The 21,423-nt window shown below is 29.8% G+C and overlaps 14 protein-coding genes across 14 annotated transcripts; 5 read left to right on the top strand and 9 right to left on the bottom strand.

The window, feature by feature from the left end:
- Nucleotides 1–202: 202 nt before the first annotated feature.
- Nucleotides 203–974, bottom strand: NEPG_01825 (uncharacterized protein; the record flags this gene model as incomplete). Its single annotated transcript, XM_013204199.1, has 1 exon — nucleotides 203–974. A coding segment is annotated over one exon (772 nt), but the record flags the coding sequence as incomplete, so codon positions are not given.
- A 646-nt stretch (nucleotides 975–1,620) lies between these two features.
- Nucleotides 1,621–2,767, top strand: NEPG_01824 (uncharacterized protein; the record flags this gene model as incomplete). The annotated part of the gene is made up of 1 exon (XM_013204198.1): nucleotides 1,621–2,767. One exon carries the CDS (start codon nucleotides 1,621–1,623, stop codon nucleotides 2,716–2,718), a length of 1,098 nt encoding a protein of 365 aa, XP_013059652.1. The 3' UTR covers nucleotides 2,719–2,767.
- A 425-nt stretch (nucleotides 2,768–3,192) lies between these two features.
- NEPG_01823 (CAMK/CAMKL/KIN1 protein kinase) lies at nucleotides 3,193–4,762 on the top strand (the record flags this gene model as incomplete). Its single annotated transcript, XM_013204197.1, has 1 exon — nucleotides 3,193–4,762. The coding sequence occupies one exon, from the start codon at nucleotides 3,193–3,195 to the stop codon at nucleotides 4,714–4,716; it is 1,524 nt and encodes a 507-aa protein (XP_013059651.1). The 3' UTR covers nucleotides 4,717–4,762.
- Nucleotides 4,763–5,010: 248 nt separating this feature from the next.
- On the bottom strand, nucleotides 5,011–5,772 carry NEPG_01822 (uncharacterized protein; the record flags this gene model as incomplete). Its single annotated transcript, XM_013204196.1, has 1 exon — nucleotides 5,011–5,772. One exon carries the CDS (start codon nucleotides 5,770–5,772, stop codon nucleotides 5,011–5,013), a length of 762 nt encoding a protein of 253 aa, XP_013059650.1.
- Nucleotides 5,773–5,856: 84 nt separating this feature from the next.
- Nucleotides 5,857–7,755, bottom strand: NEPG_01821 (uncharacterized protein; the record flags this gene model as incomplete). The annotated part of the gene is made up of 1 exon (XM_013204195.1): nucleotides 5,857–7,755. The coding sequence occupies one exon, from the start codon at nucleotides 7,753–7,755 to the stop codon at nucleotides 5,857–5,859; it is 1,899 nt and encodes a 632-aa protein (XP_013059649.1).
- A 534-nt stretch (nucleotides 7,756–8,289) lies between these two features.
- Nucleotides 8,290–9,134, bottom strand: NEPG_01820 (14-3-3 family protein beta/alpha; the record flags this gene model as incomplete). Its single annotated transcript, XM_013204194.1, has 1 exon — nucleotides 8,290–9,134. The coding sequence occupies one exon, from the start codon at nucleotides 9,132–9,134 to the stop codon at nucleotides 8,379–8,381; it is 756 nt and encodes a 251-aa protein (XP_013059648.1). The 3' UTR covers nucleotides 8,290–8,378.
- A 60-nt stretch (nucleotides 9,135–9,194) lies between these two features.
- On the top strand, nucleotides 9,195–10,432 carry NEPG_01819 (uncharacterized protein; the record flags this gene model as incomplete). The annotated part of the gene is made up of 1 exon (XM_013204193.1): nucleotides 9,195–10,432. The coding sequence occupies one exon, from the start codon at nucleotides 9,195–9,197 to the stop codon at nucleotides 9,951–9,953; it is 759 nt and encodes a 252-aa protein (XP_013059647.1). The 3' UTR covers nucleotides 9,954–10,432.
- A 164-nt stretch (nucleotides 10,433–10,596) lies between these two features.
- On the top strand, nucleotides 10,597–11,456 carry NEPG_01818 (uncharacterized protein). Its single transcript, XM_013204192.1, has one exon. It carries the CDS (start codon nucleotides 10,637–10,639, stop codon nucleotides 11,327–11,329), a length of 693 nt encoding a protein of 230 aa, XP_013059646.1. The 5' UTR covers nucleotides 10,597–10,636; the 3' UTR covers nucleotides 11,330–11,456.
- Nucleotides 11,457–11,775: 319 nt separating this feature from the next.
- On the top strand, nucleotides 11,776–12,983 carry NEPG_01817 (uncharacterized protein; the record flags this gene model as incomplete). The annotated part of the gene is made up of 1 exon (XM_013204191.1): nucleotides 11,776–12,983. One exon carries the CDS (start codon nucleotides 11,776–11,778, stop codon nucleotides 12,946–12,948), a length of 1,173 nt encoding a protein of 390 aa, XP_013059645.1. The 3' UTR covers nucleotides 12,949–12,983.
- Nucleotides 12,984–13,244: 261 nt separating this feature from the next.
- On the bottom strand, nucleotides 13,245–14,828 carry NEPG_01816 (uncharacterized protein; the record flags this gene model as incomplete). Its single annotated transcript, XM_013204190.1, has 1 exon — nucleotides 13,245–14,828. One exon carries the CDS (start codon nucleotides 14,826–14,828, stop codon nucleotides 13,245–13,247), a length of 1,584 nt encoding a protein of 527 aa, XP_013059644.1.
- A 463-nt stretch (nucleotides 14,829–15,291) lies between these two features.
- Nucleotides 15,292–15,782, bottom strand: NEPG_01815 (uncharacterized protein; the record flags this gene model as incomplete). The annotated part of the gene is made up of 1 exon (XM_013204189.1): nucleotides 15,292–15,782. One exon carries the CDS (start codon nucleotides 15,780–15,782, stop codon nucleotides 15,321–15,323), a length of 462 nt encoding a protein of 153 aa, XP_013059643.1. The 3' UTR covers nucleotides 15,292–15,320.
- Nucleotides 15,783–16,443: 661 nt separating this feature from the next.
- Nucleotides 16,444–17,481, bottom strand: NEPG_01814 (uncharacterized protein; the record flags this gene model as incomplete). Its single annotated transcript, XM_013204188.1, has 1 exon — nucleotides 16,444–17,481. One exon carries the CDS (start codon nucleotides 17,479–17,481, stop codon nucleotides 16,492–16,494), a length of 990 nt encoding a protein of 329 aa, XP_013059642.1. The 3' UTR covers nucleotides 16,444–16,491.
- A 221-nt stretch (nucleotides 17,482–17,702) lies between these two features.
- On the bottom strand, nucleotides 17,703–19,430 carry NEPG_01813 (uncharacterized protein; the record flags this gene model as incomplete). The annotated part of the gene is made up of 1 exon (XM_013204187.1): nucleotides 17,703–19,430. The coding sequence occupies one exon, from the start codon at nucleotides 19,428–19,430 to the stop codon at nucleotides 17,739–17,741; it is 1,692 nt and encodes a 563-aa protein (XP_013059641.1). The 3' UTR covers nucleotides 17,703–17,738.
- Nucleotides 19,431–20,057: 627 nt separating this feature from the next.
- NEPG_01812 (uncharacterized protein) lies at nucleotides 20,058–21,249 on the bottom strand (the record flags this gene model as incomplete). Its single annotated transcript, XM_013204186.1, has 1 exon — nucleotides 20,058–21,249. One exon carries the CDS (start codon nucleotides 21,247–21,249, stop codon nucleotides 20,059–20,061), a length of 1,191 nt encoding a protein of 396 aa, XP_013059640.1. The 3' UTR covers nucleotide 20,058.
- Between the last annotated feature and the right edge of the window lie 174 nt (nucleotides 21,250–21,423).

The following is a 21,423-nucleotide window of genomic DNA, read 5'->3' as shown; positions in this document are numbered from 1 at the left end:
ATACTATGTGTACTATATACTATGCAATGTGTAATAAATATTTAAATAGTCCATTATTTATTATGTATGTACTGAATACTCTTATAAGAATACCAAATAATTATTTAACACTTATTACTGCACAAAATGCATTAAATAATATTTTATCTAACACATACAGTAATAAGTATTACTTATTATATATTATATATTATATAATAAACTAATGTCCATTATTAAAGTGATACTTTAACCCATTCGCATTCTTATACCGCTTCCCACACCCAGGCACATCACACGCATACGGCTTCTCACTCTCCATGCCACCACCAGTGTGCCCCTTGCTCATGTGATACTTTAACCCATACGCTGACGTATACTTCTTATTACACCCAATATGACTGCACTTAAATGGCCGCTTCTTGTCCTCATCCTCATAATGTGACTCACCGATCATCTCAACCTCTGCATCCATATTGAAGTCCTTCACTACAACAGGAGGCAGCAGTACACCAAGTGATAATGACTCTGACTGTAATATAGTGTTATAAAAAGCAGTTGGCTTAGAATAATCATACGTCATATTATCATTAAATACAACAGTGGGTACTTGTACTACTTCATTATGTACATTACCACCGTACCACTTCACATACATATTAGTCACTCTGCTGTCATTTAGTCTATTTATATCTGTATCCTGTGATATAAATGTATAGTGTGTATTCTCATAGTGTGATACTAAGTCATGCAGTGTTGGTAATGATTTACCACAGCATTGGTAATTACTCTCTGATAACTCTTCCTGTGGGGACTCTTTGAATGTGAATGGTGACGTATTTGGTGGGTGTGTTATTAGTGTATTTGGGATTTTCAGTGATATGTCTGGTATATTCTGTGGTGTTAGTGTTGATTCGATTGTTTTTTGTATTGATTCGTAATCCAGTGGGATTGGTTTTCTTCTTTCTTTTCTGTTCTCTTTGTCTTCTGACATGAATTTACTCCTTGAATTTATTTAAATAAATTCATAGGAGAATAAAATATATGATACAGTGTGTAATAATATAAGTATGATTAAATAGGAGAATATATCTGTGGAGTATATAAGTATATAATATACTATGTGTAATAAATAATAGTATATGTGTAATAAATAATAGTATATGTGTAATAAATAATGGTGTATGTGTAGTATATAATAGTATATGTGTAATAAATTATGAATGATAGAGTACTATATAATGTACATTGTGTAATAAGTAGTATATTATGTATATTGTGTAGTAAGTTATGTTATATTATGTAATAAGTAGTATATTATGTTATATTGTGTAATAAGTAGTATGTAGTATATAGTGCATATTATGTAATAAATTATGAATGATAGTACTATTTATTATACATTGTGTAGTATATAATGTATTATGTGTAGTAAGTAATGTGTAAGTGAGTAGTATATAGTATATAATGTACATTGTGTAATAAGTTATATTATATTGTATGCTATTTATTATATATTGTGTAATAAGTTATGTTATATTGTGTAATAAGTTATGTACTATATATACTATTTATTATGTATAGTGTAATAAGTGTATACTATTTATTATATATAGTGTATTATATTATACTTTTATTTTTATGAAGCGTACACAGGAAGAAACAAGAGAAAGAAACAAAAGAAGATTAAAACAGTTAAATAAAGAGATCTCCTTACTGGAACAAGAGAAGGAGATGAATTCTAACGTAATGCTAGAATTAGAGACAAAAATAAAGACAAGGCAGAGCAGAAGGTACTTAATAACAGAAGATACAGAATATAATACACATAGCATACAAAGTAATATCACACCAGAGAAGATCTCCTCATTAGAAGTATTTATACATAATATAAGCAATCTACCGTTAGAGTATATTCTATTACAGTCTAATAAGATAGTATTAACTAAAGAATGGTACTTGTCTTATATAGAGAGGGAGTACTTAGTGAAGTACAACAAGATTAAAGAGTTATTGTGTAATAAGTTATTGCTGGAAGAGAAAACGAAAGGAATTTTTACAGGGGTAGAAAAAAAAAGAAGAGAAATAATCTATGCAAAATATAATACACAAAGCGTAATAAGTAATGTAAAATATAATATACAAAGTGTAATAAGTAATAAATATAATACACAAAGTGTAATAAGTCCATTAGGGAGCACAGACTTATTAAGCAATATATCAAATATTCTGGATACGATAATAATGGACAGTACAAGCAGTATAAGCAGTAACCAGGGGCATATAAGCAGTACTAGTACAGGTATAAGCAGTACAAGCAGTGGTACACATACTAATAGTAACCAGGGGCATATAAGCAGTACACCCACTGGTTCACACTCTACACATACACCTGCTTATCCCTCTACTTCTTCTTCTGCTTCTGTTGAGTATAAAAGGGTTCTTAGTCTGTTCTCTATGATGAAGTCTAATAAGAGCAGTGTCCGTTATACAATACCACCCAGTAAGAAGAGTAATTCAATGCACTCATCACACAGCACATGCTTAGATAAAACAAAAGGGGAGTGTAGAAGTATCCCTGACTTAGTTAAGTACAGGATGAGTAAGTGCCTTAATAAGCCAGTGAGATATCCTGCTGTTATAAGGAGTGATTGCAGTACACCAACAGAAAAGGAGCAAGGAGGACAAGTAAAGGAGAGACTTAATATAAAAGAAAAAAATGAGGAGAAAACGGAGTAATATAGTACACATAGTATAATAAATAATAAATAGTACACTATACATAATAAATAATATAAGATAATACACATAGTATAATAAATAATATAATAATATAATAAATAATAATATAATAATATAATACAACTTATTACGCAATATAGAATAAATAATATAACTTATTACACAATGTACATAATATAGAATAACTTATTACACATATATTATAACTTATTACACAATATAGAATAAATAATACAATATAATACACATTTATTACTACTTATTACACAATGCACATTACTTCTTACACAATACACAGTAAATAACACAAGATAATATAACTTATTACACATATATTATAACTTATTACACAATATAGAATAAATAATATAACTTATTACACATATACTACTACTTATTACTACTTAATATAACTTAATATAACTTATTGCATATTGTGTGGTATTTACTATTTATTACTCATTGGTTATTATGTCTTATACTTATTTTATATATATTTTATTTATTACTTATTGCACTATTATCACTATGTATTACTTATTGCACTATTATCACTATGTATCATCATACCCCGTAGGAGATAAGGGGAAGAGAATAAATACAATAAAAATTTCTAAATCCATGCATGAGAAGAAACACGAAAGAATGAATAATTATATACTTAAAGAAGTAATAGAGACAGGTACAACTAGTTACGTATATAAAGGTATAGACATAAGAAATAATGAAACAGTCGCAATTAAAATAATCAGCAGAATAAATTACATAGGAATAGAAAAGAAACAGTCAAGAGAGAATAGAGTACTAAGAGAAGTGCTCATATCATACATACTATCACATAAACATATACTAAAACTAAAAGAATTCTTCTACACAAAAGAATGCTTCTATCTGATATTTAATTATATTTCAGGTGAACAATTGTTAAAAAAAATTGTCAAAAATAAAAAATTATCAGAAATAACGGCTAAAAAGTATTTTATACAAATACTTGATGCAATACAATACTGCCATAATCATAATATAGTACATAGAGATATAAAAATTGAAAATATTTTAATTAATAAGGATGATAATGCAATTTTAATAGATTTTGGACTATCAAATTTTTTTGAAAATGAAGGTTTTTTAGGGACCTTCTGTGGATCTCTTTATTTTGCAGCACCTGAATTATTATCCGGTAATTTATATAAAGGACCAGAAGTGGACATTTGGAGTTTAGGCGTGGTGCTGTACGTAATGGTATGTGGTAAAGTGCCATTTGATGATAAGAACCTGCAATTGTTATACCATAAGATAACTAATAGTAATATTCTAACGGACGGAGTATCTGAGGAGTTAAAGTCATTATTACTACAGATGCTTAACCCGGATAGGAATACAAGGATAAGTGTACAGCAGATACTTAATCATCCATGGGTTAATGATAACCCGGATATAACCCAGTCTGATATAACCCGATATAACCCGAATTTAGAAGTATTAGATAATAGTATATGTACGTATATAAACCATTTGTTTAATAATCAATTTATAAAGAAGGATGGTTTATACTGTAATAGTATACATAAAGTATATTCATTAATAAAGTATAAGTATAAGGGTAATATATATACGGACAGGGTTGACAGTATAGTGGACTTTATATGCGATAAGAAAGTAAAGATAAGGAATAGTTATATAAAGCATATGAAGGGGATACGGGCTGGTGTAGATGTACTAATAATACGGCTAGAGGAGATAATCAAGGAGATGGGGATAGTGTATGAGGTTACATCTGGGGAGTATTTTTGTGTTAATGATGGGGTTATATTTAAGATAGAGATATATAAGAATATATTAAGTAAGGCGTATGGGATTACTATAAAAGGAAAGAATACCAAAAAAGGAAATAACGAAAATAACAAATATTTAAAAAAAATAAAAGAAACTGTCCGGTATAAATTAAAAGAATCATTAAATCCTGATAAATTATGCATGATAAATAATTTATAAAAGGAAAATAATAATAATAATAATAATAAAATAATAATAATAAATAACGGTTTATTAATTATTACTATATATGGACACTATTACTATATATGGACATAACGTATTCTTAATTAATTATTACTATATATGGATATAACACACTATTAATTAATTAATACTATATATGGACATAACGTATTCTTAATTAATTATTACTATATATGGTTATCTATTTACTTTATCTGGTCATTCTTAATTATTACTATATATGGACATAACGGATTCTTAATTATTATTACCCTATTTGGTTATCTATTACCCTATTTGGCTATTACTTACTGTATTTGGATATAATGTGTCTTTTATTATGTATGCTGTGTACACTGTTATAATTATACTTATAATTATGTTTATGTAATAAATAAGTGATAATTTCTTATTACACATATGCTTATAATTATACATGCACTCGTACTTATTACATATTGTGTATAATATTATGTCTATTAGTATAATTATACTGTATGATAGACTAATTCCTGTATAAATACTTATTGTTATACTAATAAATATATCTGTACTAAATAAGCCTATAAATATGCCTGTGAGTATTACAGATATAATTAGTATAAAAATACTAATTATTTTATTTTTATTACTTGGAAAATTTTTAGTAAATATTAGTGTACTATCCTTACTTATTACATATAGTGTAATAAATTGTAGTAATATATTGAATATATAATACACAGTGAGTAGTAAATAATTATACTGTGTAATAATTGATCTGGTGGTGTAGTGTGCAGTACTTATGCCATATTGTGTAATAATTAATAGTACTGTACTGTAAAATATTGAATACAATATATGAAAAATAAGAGAACTTTCTGTGCTATGTGTAATAAATTCTGCCATATTCTCACTTACGTGCACATCTTTAATATTACTTAATAAACCACCTGCTGCCAAATTATTATCAGATCCCGTGCTGGTGGTTTTAATAATAAGAGATTCTCCTTTGATTTCTGATGAATTTTCTGTATCTAATGCACTCGCAGTGGCCTTTTTTTCTCTCATATAAAATAAAAATTATTAAAAATTAAAAATATTTATACTTCTATAAATATATTATTACCATATAAGGAAATCAGTTATATTTTATTAATTAAATAAATTACTCACTCCACCACCGATATCTTCTATTATTTTTTCTAGTGATGATTTAATACCCACTGTGTTATTAATCTTATTACCTACTTTATATATAATATTACTAAAATATTTAATACACTGTGTAATATATCTTGATATACCACCAGAATATATTACACACAGTACAGAAATAATTATTATTATTATAATACTTATTACACATAGTATAATATTTCTTAACTTATTCTTAATAGATACATACGCCTGGTCAACTGAATACGCAGCTGAATATGCTTCAGAATATACTGGCTGGACTGCCTCTGCTTGGACTGGCTGGACTGCCTCTGCTTGTACTGCCTGGACTGCCTCTGCTTGTACTGGCTTGACTGGCTGTACTTGTACTGGCTTGACTGCTTCTGCTTGTGCTTCTATTAATATATTTGGTGTAAGTGCTTCTGCAACTGTATCTGCTGCTTCTGCGACTGGATCAATTGCTTCCTCTGCCACTTCTATTTCTTCTTCCTCTACCACTGCTTGTACTACTGGCTGTACTTGTACTGCTTCTACTGACTGGACTACTGGCTGGACTGGCTGTGCTTTTGCCTTTTTTGCTTCTTTTAGTAGTGCTTTTGCTTGTGTTGCTGTTTTGACTGCTGTTACTGTAAGACCTATTATCTTATCCTCAATTTTATCTTGGGCTCGGGTTATGAATGATACGCCCCTTTTAATTCTATTAAGTGCTCCCTTACTAGTACTTACTACTGATTGTGTACTAAGTTTATTACTTCCTGGTGATTGTTCTGTATTTAATGGTTCTTGTGCATTACTTACTACTGATTGTTCTGTATTTAATGGTTCTTGTGCATTACTTACTACTGATTGTGTACTAAGTTTATTACTTACTGGTGATTGTGTATTTAATAGTGTTATAATACTATTCTTATACGTATTAATTGTATTATTAAATTTATCTTGTGATACGCCTGTGCTTAGACAGTCATTTGCTATCTGCTTGCTTATTTCTTTAATGTAAATGGTTCCTGTGGTATTATTAATAATATCATATAAGAAATTCGGGTTATATCGGGTTATTTCTTCTTCTTTGCCTTCTGTCATCGGGTTGCTCCAAAAGAAAAATAAATTATCAAAAAATGATAAAAATTTTTGATTTGATTTGCCATTAAAATTTTTAAATATGTATGCATTTCTTATTACACATATACTATTATATAATGCACTCATATCTACATATAAAAATAAATTTAATATTTCTATATCTTCATTACTTATTGCACATTGTGTATTATGTTTTAATACTTTTTCTACATTACCAATATATTCTGTAAACTTGCCATTATTTTCTGTTAATAGTTCTATAAGTCTTTGTAGTTTTGTCTGTCCTGAGCGCGTCTTGCTGAATAGTTTTTTTATTGCAGTGGATTTATCCACGGGTTTTAATTTTCGGGTTAATTCGGGTTTTAGTGCTTTCCTTATATCTGACTGTATAATTTGCCTTAATAATACTCCCTGGAACAGGAATAAATGATTATTGTTTATTAAGTTAAAAAATTTCACTTTTTCCTTTTCGGGTATTTCCTTTTCTGTATTTTTAATTATATTAATTACCTCTTCTGTTTTATTAACGGCTGCTTCTACTGCTGTTATTATATTATCATCAGTGCAGTTGCTTATTTCTAGTATATACTTGTCTAGCATATAACATAGTGTGTTATATGTAATAAGTTCTAGTGACTTATGGGATCTGTCCGTTATTCTTTCTCTTGTGAATATTTCTAGTATTATTGGGAGTACTTTTGTTACTGTATCACACTTATTGGGTGTTATACTTCTATTAGCAAGTGTATCTTTTAGTTCTTGTATTAAGTATTCTTTGTTGTTACTGTTCATAATAAAAAAAAGTAAAATTTTATATATAAATAACGGATAAATTAAAAAATTTTAATATTATACACAATGTGTTATAATTAGTGCAGTATAGTACTACTTTATACATAGTGTGTTATAAATAAAAAAATAAAATAGTTAAATTTAAATATTATACACAATGTGTTATAATTAGTGCATTATAGTATTATTTTATACACAATGTGTTATAATTAGTAGTACAGTGTATAGTATTATTTTATACACAATGTGCTATATATATTATATGCAGTCCTTATTTTATTGAATAAGTATCATTTTGATAACAGGGCATAATTTATATATAAAAGATAAAAGTATAAATATAAAATATTTTATGAATAAATATTTATAGTGCACTGTAATAAAATACCATAAGAAATAAATAATGATATAACCCGAATAACCCTAAATATAAAATACTTATTTATTACAGTTATATTATACATAACATATGATTATGCAGAAACAATCCCGTATAACCCGATATAACCCTAAATTTATAATATTGTATTTATTGGAAAATGTCAAACAAGCTAATAACCCGAAATTCAAATGCACAGGCACCTTAAATAGTCCAAATCACATAATAAAGGCACAATCAACACTTAATAAGCAACCTCCTCCGCATACTCAGTCGTCCACAAGGAAAGATTATCCCGCAATAATTGCATAATAAGCGTAGAGTCCTTGTAGCTTTCTTCTGTCAAAGAGTCTAACTCAGAAATTGCTTCATCAAAGGCTTTCTTGCCCATTTCTATCGCACGGGTCCGCTCATTCAGGATCTCAAAGCAGAACACGGAGTAGTTCAAATATAAACCAAGCCTGGTGGGGTTTGTGGGGGGCAGGTTTGCATTTGCTATTTCCATTGCTTTCTGGTATGCATCGTGTGCCTGCTGTGATACTTCTGCTAAATATTCATTATTCGCTATTTCTGCTTTATATCTGAGATAGTCTCCTTTCATCTTTAAGAAGAATACCTGTGAGTCCTTGGCTGTCTCTTGAATTAAATACGAGTCCAGTAGTGAGAGTAAGTCATCGCATATCCCATTTAATTCACTCTCTACTGTTTTTATGTAATCCATAATTATTTGAATGTGCTTTTCATTCACTGCTCCACTGGAATTCTGCTCTGCCAGCTTACACTCCTGTAATGATTTTGTGAGTATTCTCCAGGAAGTTCTTCTTACCCCCACCTGGTTCTTATACGCAACAGAGAGCATATTTCTCTCCTCTATCCCTATACTCTTTCCTATGGAACTGGCTTGTTTTACTGCTGTTTTCATGCATTCTACCATTTGTTTGAACCTTTCTGCTTTTTCACTTAGCTTTGCTTTGTATACGCACTCTTCATATGTCTCCATTCAATAAGTAAAAATTAATTTCCATTCGAAATTTAAATGTTTAAAAAATAATAGCCGGAAATGAAAATACTCGGAGTCCCAGTGGCAGTAAAAAACAAAGTGGCACAGAATGCAGTTGCCTCCTTAGGAATTATAACTTCCTTATACGGTAATTTAGACATAGGTAAACCGTACAGATTAAGATCCCCTGATCTATTTTCATTTTTAAACAGGTTCTACCACTTGACGCATATTGGACTAATCCTTACAGCTATTACACTGGGGATGTGTATAATGTACAGGGGCAGGTGTACATCTAACACACAAAAGGAACGCGTTGATAATTTTATGTATAAAATATACCCGAACTTATTCGCACTGACTATTACTGTGGAGTTATTCATCCCTGTTTCATTCTGGGTTATGTGGCATATAGATAAGTCACTCGTAGTAAACCCTTCTTATTATGATGGTGATGACGGTATCTCACTCTTCTTTAATCTGTGCATGCACGGGTTTCCAACCGTATTCTTATTGGTGGAATTCTTTTACATAGAGTTGTTGAACACACTGGCAAGTTATGGGTTACTTTTCTTGTTCTTCATTGGTTATATCATTCTTATGCATGTTTGTTATGAATTGAATGGGTACTGGCCGTACGGTGTGATTAAAACCCTCACTGGCACATACCGTGTATTATTCTTCTGTGTGTGTTATTTATCCATATGTACAGTGTATTATATGCTTACAGTAATAAATAAATACATCTGGACAAGAGCACACATAAGCACAAATAACAAAAAGGAAAAAAGAACCACAGAACAAGAAAAAGTAAAGTAAAAGAAGAAGAAGGCATGAGTATAATAGGAGTAACAGAAGTATATCATGATATAATCCGAATAGGCATAAGTATGTCTATATCACATATGTCACATATGCCTATAGTATACATATACTATATAAGCATACCATAATTAGAATAGTACATGTATATCACAGTACAAGAAGAGTATATAATATACACCAATTAATATACATCACTGTGTACTTAGCATATACCACTGTACACCATACACTTAGCATATACTTAGCATATACTTAGCATATACTTAGCATATATACCATATACTTAGCATATACCACTATATACCATACACTTAGCATATACACCATATACTTAGCATATACCACTGTACACCATATATACCATATATACCATATACTTAGCATATACCACTGTACACCATATATACCATATATACCATATACTTAGCATATACCACTGTGTACCATACACTTAGCATATACCACTGTATACCATACACTTAGCATATACTTAGCATATACCATATGTCATAAGTATGCCATGTGTGTATCTTATACTAATTGTAATAAACCTATAATTCACAGCATAATCATACCAATCATAATCATATTATAATAACAAATAGGATACTAAACCAATTATACCAAAATACTTTAAATCCGTTATATAATTAATTAATTTTTTATGAATTTTATTAATGAATGGATTGCATGATATAGGAAACAGTACAAGAATATTCTGGTTGAATAATATAATTTGTATTATAGGGATGTGTATCAGTATATACGGATTATTAGATATATCACACACTAATTATTTTAATGTAAAAATGAACATCTCCATAAAGAAGTTCTTTTTTATAACTAATTCTACACTGTTATTCAGTTTTATATCATTCCTTATGACACTCATCACGCAGTACACTGACAAATTCAATATTCGGGTTATATCTGCACATATTACATCAACTGTATTATCATCTGAAATATTAATATTCTTGATATTCTGGCCTATATTCGTGTATAACCCTAATTTAGTATTCCCTAAAAGTTCCTTATACGGTGACACTAAAATCACTTTATTCTCTAATTTGTGTATGCATGCATTCCCATGCTTATTATTATTTATATCTTATATACTTAATAATACACTTATTACGCCTGGTTATACTTATATACTATATTATACAGCATATACTATTATTATATCATGTATATATAAGTATATAAATGGGTATTACAGATATAATATACTAAATAAGTATAATAAATATATAATAATAGTACCAATCATATCATATATAATGATATACATGATAAACAGTATAATATACATAGTAAAAATAAGAGTAAGACAGTATATAAATAAGAGTATAAGGGTATATGAATAGAAATACAGGATATGTGTATGTAATAGTATATGTATATAGGATATAATATGTGTATGTATATAGTATATAGGACAAGCACTGGTAATGTATATAGGATAGGGATATATAACCCGAATATAATAAAAGAACATAAGATATAAGTATATGTGCTGATGTATCTGATTGGTATATGGTATAAGTATAAGATATAGAATAGGTGCATATATGCACTGGTATAAGTATATAGGATATAGTATATGTACTGGTATATGGTATAAGTATAAGTATATGTGTATAAGTATATATATGTTTATATGTGTACTGGTATATCTGATTGGTGTATCTGATTATATGCTTGTATTATATGCTTGTATTATATCGGGTTATGTCGGGTTATATAATTGGTTATTTATTCTTATTACGTATTGGACTTATAAAAATATAAATATCAAACATAAATTTTTATTATGAAATATAAATTAGGAGGAAGAGAATCAAGAAAAACAAAAGCACTGATTAATACAGCAAAAGAGAAAAAAACTATAAAAAAACAAGAAATACAAAATGAAAAGAAACAATTTTTATTAAAAAACAAAAATACCGTTATAATTATGATATTTTTAATAATCTGTATAATATTAAATTTGGATATAAATATAAGTAAGAGTGCAATATTCCCATTTAAACTATTCAGTATATCACTAATGAAATACGGAATATTAGCATACTTAAACGTGTTTACTGTTATAATAGCACTTTCATTATCATTAGCACATAAAATTTTTATAGAAAACGGTTATTTCAAACAAATAGGGTTAGCACTAACTGAAGCATTTTTTGATTTAACTGATAAACTGTTAGAGTCAAACCTTAATAATGTAGATAATGTAGATAATATATCCTTCGGGTATATGGGACTTAATTGGTTATATGTACGCGTCAAGCCAGAATCAATCGGTATAGAAACAGTAAAGCAAATGGTTTATGATACAGAGAAGTATTTAAACGGTTATTTTGAAAAATTTAGATCTATCCTTATATGGATATCTTTGATATTTTCAGGTATTTCTGTTTTGACATATATACATTTTAGTATAATTGGTGTTAAGTTAGTCACTGACAGTATAACACTGCCCATTGCTTCTGGATTTATTTATAATTTATTATTACGGGTTATCCCATTAATGGCAGTTATATACGACAGGTTTACATTTACATCCACAAAGGGGGTTGTTTATTACAGGAATAGTACGTATTTTATTTCTATATTGGGATATTTTTCAGTTATTTTTATAATTAATATTCTGATAAAATTATCTGAAAATTTTTGGATTTATTCAATTTTTGATAATTTAAAAATTTTAACGGTTTTAATTAATTTAATATCAGGTGCATTTACTGTTATAATTTTATTTTCAGTTATTTATATGATTAATAAAGCACTAAAGAATAAATTATTACAGTTGTATGAGGATATAATGAGAAATGGGATTGAATCATATTGTGATAGTATAATTAGTATAATTAATATTATATTAGTAATTATAACAGCAATTACAGCTACACTGATTATATATAAGATAATAGTATTATTACTATTAAATATGTCAGTAAACACAGTACATACAGTAAATATATAGATTATAAGATATAAAGCAGTTAAATATATAGATTATAAGATATAAAGCAGTTAAATATATAGATTATAAAATAAAAATAAAATAAAAAACGGTTAAATATATAGATTATATACCATATAACCCATATATAGCACATACACTGCGTATACCATATAATACAGTTAAATATATAGATTATAACCCATTATATATACTTATACATATACTATATAGTACTGATAAACCCGTTAAATATATAGATTATAAAAATAAAACTTTATTATATCCATTATACTACGTTATAATACGTTATAATACTATAATCCGTTAAATGTGTAGATTATATTATAATTATATAATAAATATGTTATAAATAATATATTTATGATGTAAATTACTGTATAAATAATATTTTTATAATTAAATATATTTCCTTTTTTGATATAATTGTTAAAAAAACAAAAAATACCGTTAAATATACTAAATATAGTAATAATTAATTTAAATAAATTATTTGTAATAATTAACGGATTAATATAAAAAATTGATATAGATATAATACTTATTACACATACACTCATAAATAATTTATCATATTCATTTTCTAATAATGATAAAATACTCTTTTTATAGTTAAGCAGATGGGTTTGTAATTGTACAGAACTTATTATGGTACTAGCAATAAGTAATATACTCATATACTTATTTATATACAATGTGTTATAATTACTAGAATATTTTACACATAGTGTATTATTTAATAGAATTATTACACCTATACCAATTAATACTGATATACATATCGAATACATAATGTAGTATGTGTAATAAGTTATGGTGTGTTTTGCATTAACCTTATGCAATACATTACATAAAAAGTCATCTTTATGGATTCTGTCAAATATTGGCGTGCCTGAGCCTGTCCTGGTCTGAATTAGTGCAATTATTGTGTCATACTGGAATTCGTTATAAAATTTGTTTAAATTTTCGTATAGTAAATTTTTGTTATTTAAAAATTTATCTATTTCCTTATTGGGAATGTTTTTACAGTTATTGTTTATATAATTAATTATATAACTGCTTTTTTTTATATTATATATACTTTGTATATTCATTATCCTGTTGTAGTAATAGTATAAGCTCTTTATGTTCTGAAATATATCGTGTAAGTCCTCTTCTGCTGTATCATGCCTTAATAATGTATACAGAATATTTAACTCATTGATTATATAGTTGTGTAAACTTACTGGTAATATATCATTATATAATGCATCGAATGGAAGTACGTCTACACTCTGATAATATTGGTTGTTTTTAAGCAATGAGCAAGTATAACTTAATAGGATGTGTAAGATATTGTAAGTATAAGTGTCTATTACAGTATCATATAAGACTAAATACTTACTATTACTTAATATATCATTACTTACTGTACTATGTGTATTATATCCTGTACTATTATCACACATTGTATTATTAATAGTACTTGTTGTACTATACATATTATATTCTGTGCTATTATCATTACTTACTGTACTATGTGTATTATATTCTGTACTATTGTATAACTTGTCACTTATTGTGTTATTAGTACTGTATACATTAAGTTCTTTATGTATATATTTAGATATCTTATTAAGTATCTCATTTGTTACTGTAGTATTATCTAAGTTAGTCTTATTTATATCTAAATATGTATTCTTTATATCTTTACTGTAAATATATCCAATAATTTTACTAAATAACGTATTATCCTTATTTGGTAATATTTCATTAATATTAATATTCATTAATATATAATAATATATAATATTAATATTATTTATATACTGTACATTACTTATTACATCATGTGTAATTTGTTTTTGTAAAATATTCTGTATGTCTACTACTTCTAACATATTGTGTAATAATTAATATTATATTTATACTTATAATTTATATTATACAAAATAGGAATATTAAATATACAATGTGTAATAAGTAGTATATAATGAGTAGTGTGTAATAAGTAGTAATATATGTACTATGTGTAATAATTAATAGAATAAGCAGTAATATATATACTATGTATAGTAAGTAGTAATATATGGGCTGTGTGTAATAAGTAATAGAATAAGTAGTAATATATGTACTATGTGTAATAAGTAGTACTATGTGTAATAAGTAATAGAATAAGTAATACTATATATACTATGTGTAATAAGTGAGTAATATGTGTACTACTTATTACTTATTACTTATTGTGTACTACTTATTACTTATTATGTACTACTTATTACTTATTGTGTACTATTTATTACTTATTATGTATTACTTATTACACTATTATCACTATGTATTATGTATAAAATTTTTAATAACCGTTATTTTTAATAATTTTTGTTTTACACTTATTTTATCTCTGTATACTCCTTCCTAAGTGCATCTAATTCTTCCTTCTTGAATATCCTGTGTGATGATAGGGCATGACTAACCCGCTCTGGATACTTCTTCTCTTCTATGCTGAACTTATTCTTTATCTGTCTACGCGTCTTGTCCGTGAATATCTTCTCAAGGAGAGTGAAATCAGTCCCACATAAAGATAGCCCCTTATAATATAAAATAGTCTCCTCCTTTGACCACCTGCCTTTGCTGGTGGCTCGGCCGTATGAGAAGGCTGTCATCCTGTCTTCTATGACAGTTCTGTCTTCTGATTCATTCTTTAGTCCATTATTTATTACTACTTCTCCATTTACTATTATTAAACTGTCTTTTACTTCTTCTTTGTCTTCTTTCTTCTTCTTTTGGTACTTCTTGGTCGCTGTAAAGTTCTTGTTCTCAAGAAAGTGTGCGAGTGTCTGCTTCTCGTTCATTTTTTAGAATTTTTTAGAGAGACCACTCTAGTATAAAACTTATTGTACAGTGTGTGATATGTAATAGTATATAATGTACTATGTGTAATAAGTAGTATATAATGAGTAGTGTGTAATAAGTAGTACTATGTGTAATAAGTTGTACTAAGTATTATATAATGTACTATGTGTAATAAGTGTAATAGTATATAATGTACAGTGTGTACTATGTATTATATAATTAGTAGTGTGTAATAAGTAGTACTATGTGTAATAAGTTGTACTATGTATTATATAATGTGCAGTGTGTACTATGTAATAGTATATAATGTACTATGTGTAATAAGTAGTATATAATAAGTAGTATATAATGTACAGTGTGTAATAAGTAGTGTACTATGTATTATTATTTATTATGCTGTGTGCTATTAGTATTGTTATAGTGTATTATTTATTGTACTGTGTGTGATATGTAATAGTATATAATGTATAGTATGTAATAAGTATTGTTATAGTGTGTTATATAATGCACTATGTATTATATAATGTATAGTATGTAATAAGTATTATATAATGTACTATGTATTATATAATGTACTGTGTGTAATAAGTATTATATATTGTACAGTGTGTACTATGTAGTATTTATTATGCTATGTATTATTAGTAATAGTGTAATCATTATTTATTATATAGTGTGTACTATGTATTGTGTATTAATCATTACTTATTACACTTTGTTCGTCCAGAACTTCTTGACCCGCTCTAGCATGACCTTTAAATATATCTCGTCCCGTGAAAGTATCTCCGACTCTAACTCGATCCGGTCGCTCGTGAAGTACCCGCGCGCAATTAAGTTTAAGCTCATTAAGTCCGTAAGCCGCCTGAACACACAGTCCTTGGAAACCTTCTTGAAATGAGGCACGTACGAAATACGCCTCTCAAACTCCTCAAACACACTGCATAAAGTGACCCGCTTAACAGACGCAGCCATCAGAATAATCAAATGCACTGAACTTAATAACTTATACGGATTAGGCTCCTGTACACAGTATAAGTACTTATAGAACTTAATAGAAAGTCCTTCATACGTATTGTCCACCATATACGAATACTTTATAAAGTCATGTAAACCCGAACTAACCCGGTTTATATCTGGGATGTCACTCCGTGCCTTGATTATCTCTATCACACGACTGAATATCTTAAAGTACTCATTCTGTGATAATTCCTTAACATACGCCTTTACGCCGTCCATTCTGCTGACTATCCTTTTGTCTAACGTAAGCATATCTGCCACACGGGGTATCTGGAATATGAACTTGTTGTTGAGTAGGCTTAGTGGTGAAGCCTTCTCTAATATCCTGTACAGGACAGTCCGTGAGGCACGTACGGAATTATTCGATAGGTCTAGTAAGTAAATATTGGAGGTGTCGAATATGTGCTTCTTAAGCAGGGGCTCTACGCTCTTGGCACTTGATACGGCAAGTATCTTTATGATGTGGTCGGTGATCCTTTTTGGGCCGTATATCCATATCTTCTGGCTCTCCTCAGAGCTTATCCTTAGGATGAGGGTTTCAATTAGCGAGATGTACCGGGTTTCTATTTCCTGGGTGTACGCTATGCTTAAGTACTCCGGGATGGTTGATGCGGCTGAGAACGGGTCTAACTCCTCTTTCTCCTGGGATATTTTTATTTTCTTAATCGGGCGTATGCTCATGGGAAATAAATTAAAATTTGAAAAAAAGAGCAAAACTTACGGGGGTAAGCGTAAAAAATAATGAAATATATGATATAATGTGTGATATATTCTGTTTTAACCGTAAATATAACCGGGTTCCAAGTATTTGTAGTCTAAGCGTAATAATTATTAATTCTTTATGCGCAATGATTGAATAATTCTGACCCACCGTACAGGGCCCACTGCATAATCATGCGGTAGTACGCGTGGGAGTAAACGGTAATATTAGTGGTGGTTTATTGAACTAACTTGCTTTCCTTGTTGACCTGCTTCTTGCTGGATATCTCACCAATGTATAAGTCACGGCCCTCCCGGACGGACTCGTCGTACTTCCGGCCTAAATACAGCGTGGAGAAGTTCCACACCAGGGACACCCCAAGGACCGACACGGCCAGAAGGAACGCGGCCGTCCGGATATCAGACAGGTTCAGCATCCCAAGCATAAGGATCTGTAAGTTCGATGAAAGTGACTTGCCTAGCTTACCACAGACACCGTCGTACACCCCCTTGAACCGGGCCTTGTACTCCTTCGGGATCTTTATACCGATCGCCTCCTTGCCTATGTCGAATGCAGCGTACTTCAAGATCTTTATGGCATTTACGGCGTAGAAGCCTACCCGTGACTCTAATTCTGGGTTATTAACCCACCCTACGGCAGTGAACAGCCGCTTACTGACTCTGTTAAGAAGATTCTCTGCCTCCTTGCCAGTGACAGTCACTGAAGCATTCGCCCATACGAGCAGCAGGAATGACATCGCACTGATCAGCGTACACACGGGCGTAATCATGCCCAGGGCGAGCCACCCCTTCCTCTGGATTAATGACTTAATCGGGGACAGGAGGATCGCAATGACCACTAACCCGATCGTTATCTGCTGGGATCCCTGTACGAGCACTACACTCGTCATGACATCAGAACCACTTGACTTAGAAGCACTCCTTAACGCAGACTTGAATGCGGCTTCTGTTAAGTTAGTGCATAACCCGTACCCAAGCACAGTAATTGACAAGTGGAATACGATCGGGGTCTTCAGCATAATCTTAAACCCATCAAGGATGCCCACCTTCTCCTTGCCACCACTCCTCCTGGGGGCACCTTCAGATATGATGTAGATAGGGTACGGTATGATGTTCTTGACTAAGTGCCTGTACGTGAATATGTTCATGGCGCACAGTGCAGATACAAATGCAATAAACCCACCGATTATCTTTGTCTTGTACTCAGGGAATGCCGTAAGCACGTAATAGTTCAGTATCATAGACCCACCCGATGTGACCAGGCCTAAATTAGCAGCAATAATGAATAACGGATAGAACCGGAGGGCCTGCTTTAATGGACATATTTCATTAGCCACTGCGAAGAACATCAGTGAAGCCATCACATTGCCCCATAATTCAGCTGTTATGTAAATAAGCGTACCCGTCCAGAAATTAATCGTAAGGAATAAGCCCTGTAAGAACTCAAGCCCATTAATGAACATCTTCTTGTCTGCGAATATGTCATGGATCCAGAACTTGTACGGTTCTATGTAATCTATGCTTGGTAATAGGACCAGAGCGTACACAAAGAAGAATATTCCGAATCCTGCATTGAATATAAACATAAGTCTCTCTAGTGTGACACCCCGTGCTAGGAGTAGCTGGAATAGGATTGCGAATCCCATGGTTACGCCCATTACAATGAATGACTTAAGGTACTGGATGGATGCTGGTAACATTCTGTCAAGTACCACGGCATCTTTTGTGTCTCTAAGGATGGAGTATGCTAAGACAATGCAGTAGTAAAGGAATGCCATTGTGAAGAACTTTGGGTACTCTACTTTGAGTACTTTAAAGAACTTACTGCACTGGTCTGCTTGTTCCTCGTGTGCTTCTTCTGTGGGAAGGGACGAGTTTCTATAGTAGTTGTTCAGTCCTGTTGTTTGCATGGGCAGGTAATAAAAAAATAAATAAATAGTTTGAAAAATTCATCAGTGAAAATTCTGCCAAAATATTTCAATGTTAATGAAAGAAAGCGTTGTAATAAAAACGTATAGTAAGACTTATTGATAATAGTGTAATAAAAAGAAAAATTATAATATATAAGTGTATGTGTATAAAATAATAAGTGGTTATATAATTTATTATGTATTGTGTAGTATATTATAGAGTGAAGTTTGTGTGGGCTGTTTATAATTTATTGTACATTGTGTGATATGTGCTAATTATATTGGTATTTGTTTATAATTTATTGTACATTGTGTAAAAAATAAACAAACCATATTAAATGAATGGCTCTTTATATGAATTTGTTTATATAATAGAAATTATTACACATTGTACAATAAATTATAAACAAATAGTAATATATCATAAGTGCTTGTTTGCTTACTTTATTTAATACATTATGTAATAAGTTATAGTAGACATATATACAAAATTAATAATACATTGCGTAATAAGTTATATAGTTTTAATAATACATTATGTAATAAGTTATAGTAGACATATATACAAAATTAATAATACACTGTGCAATAAGTTATATAGTTTTAATAATACATTGTGTAATATATTTTAGAATGGCATAGAATTACCATAATCAAATCCACTGTTGGATTCAATGCTTTGCTCATATATTGTCTCTGCTTCATTGTTATTATCAGATGGTTCATAGTTATTTACAATTTCAGATGATATACTTGAATCCTCATGGCTTATAAACTTGTCTGATTCATTGTCCTCTGTATAACTGGGAGTGACTGAGTTTAGTTGACGAGACTCTTTCTCATCTGGTGATACATTCGATGTATTAAAGAAACTCGTTATATACCCCATAAATGAAGATGGTTTAGTACTGCCTTCTTCTGCAATGGCAGTATTCATATTTTCGGGTTCCGGTTCTGTAGCTGGTTCATTCTTCTTGACTTCATCTGGATTTGGACTATTCTCTGGTTTTACTTCTCCCGTTGGTGAATTTTCTGGTTTTTTGGTTATTGGCTCTTCTTTCAGTTCTTCTGGCTTTCTTAAGAATGTATTGGATAAACGACTAAAGAGTCCTCCAGATTTAGCATTATCTTCTACTGAAGTATTTTCGTTCTCTACTTGTGTGTTTACACTTTCTGGCTTAATTCCCTTTTTGTTTACCAGTGGTGGATTGTCTAAATTATCTTCTGTCACTGCTGGTGATTGTTCATTTACTGGTTCTTCAGATGGTTTAGTAAATATACTGCTTACATACTCTACATCATATGTGGTTTTATTACTAGTTCCATCTACGTCTTGTTCTGTGTTACTGTGGTGTGCTGATACATGTTCATCTTCTTGTTCTGTGTTGCTGTGGTGTGCTGATACATGTTCATCTTCTTGTTCTGTGCTACTGTGGTGTGCTGATACATGTTCATCTTCTTGTTCTACATTGTTATGTACACTGCTTTCAGATGATAATAATGAATTAAAACGAACAAACCCCATGTCATCTACTATGTATGGTACTTCTTCTGCTTTTTCTTGCTCTTTCTTTTCTTGTTCATCTTTTGCTCTTTCTTGCTCTTTCTTTACTTGCTCATCCATTACCCTTTCTTGCTTTGCTTCTTCTTGTTCTGTCACTGCTTCTTCTGCTTTTAATACTGTATTACTATTTACTGCATTTTCACTTTTTCTATTATTACTTCTTTTCTTTGCCCCTCTTATAAATAAAAAAGCAGCTGGTACTCCTATCCCTGCTGTTAATATAAGTATAAGTATAAATATACTTGATCTCTTCATTATACTTCTAATCAGTCTACAATATATATTATTTGTTGTATTAATTGGTCACTTTAACTGTATTATAAACAAATCATTTTATATTCTATTATTAAACTACTTATAATATAAATTACTATTTAAATACTCCTGTATACGTATAATATACTGTAAAAATCATTAAAAGTGTACTAA

This window comes from Nematocida parisii, assembly GCF_000250985.1.
Source record: "Nematocida parisii ERTm1 unplaced genomic scaffold supercont1.4, whole genome shotgun sequence".
NCBI lineage: Eukaryota > Fungi > Microsporidia > Nematocida > Nematocida parisii.
This window is presented reverse-complemented; position numbering and strand designations above follow the sequence as displayed.

Bases quoted from the DNA above. Each gene is read 5' to 3' on its own strand.
- NEPG_01818 (XM_013204192.1), top strand. From the start codon at position 10,637: ATGAATGGATTGCATGATATAGGAAACAGTACAAGAATATTCTGGTTG.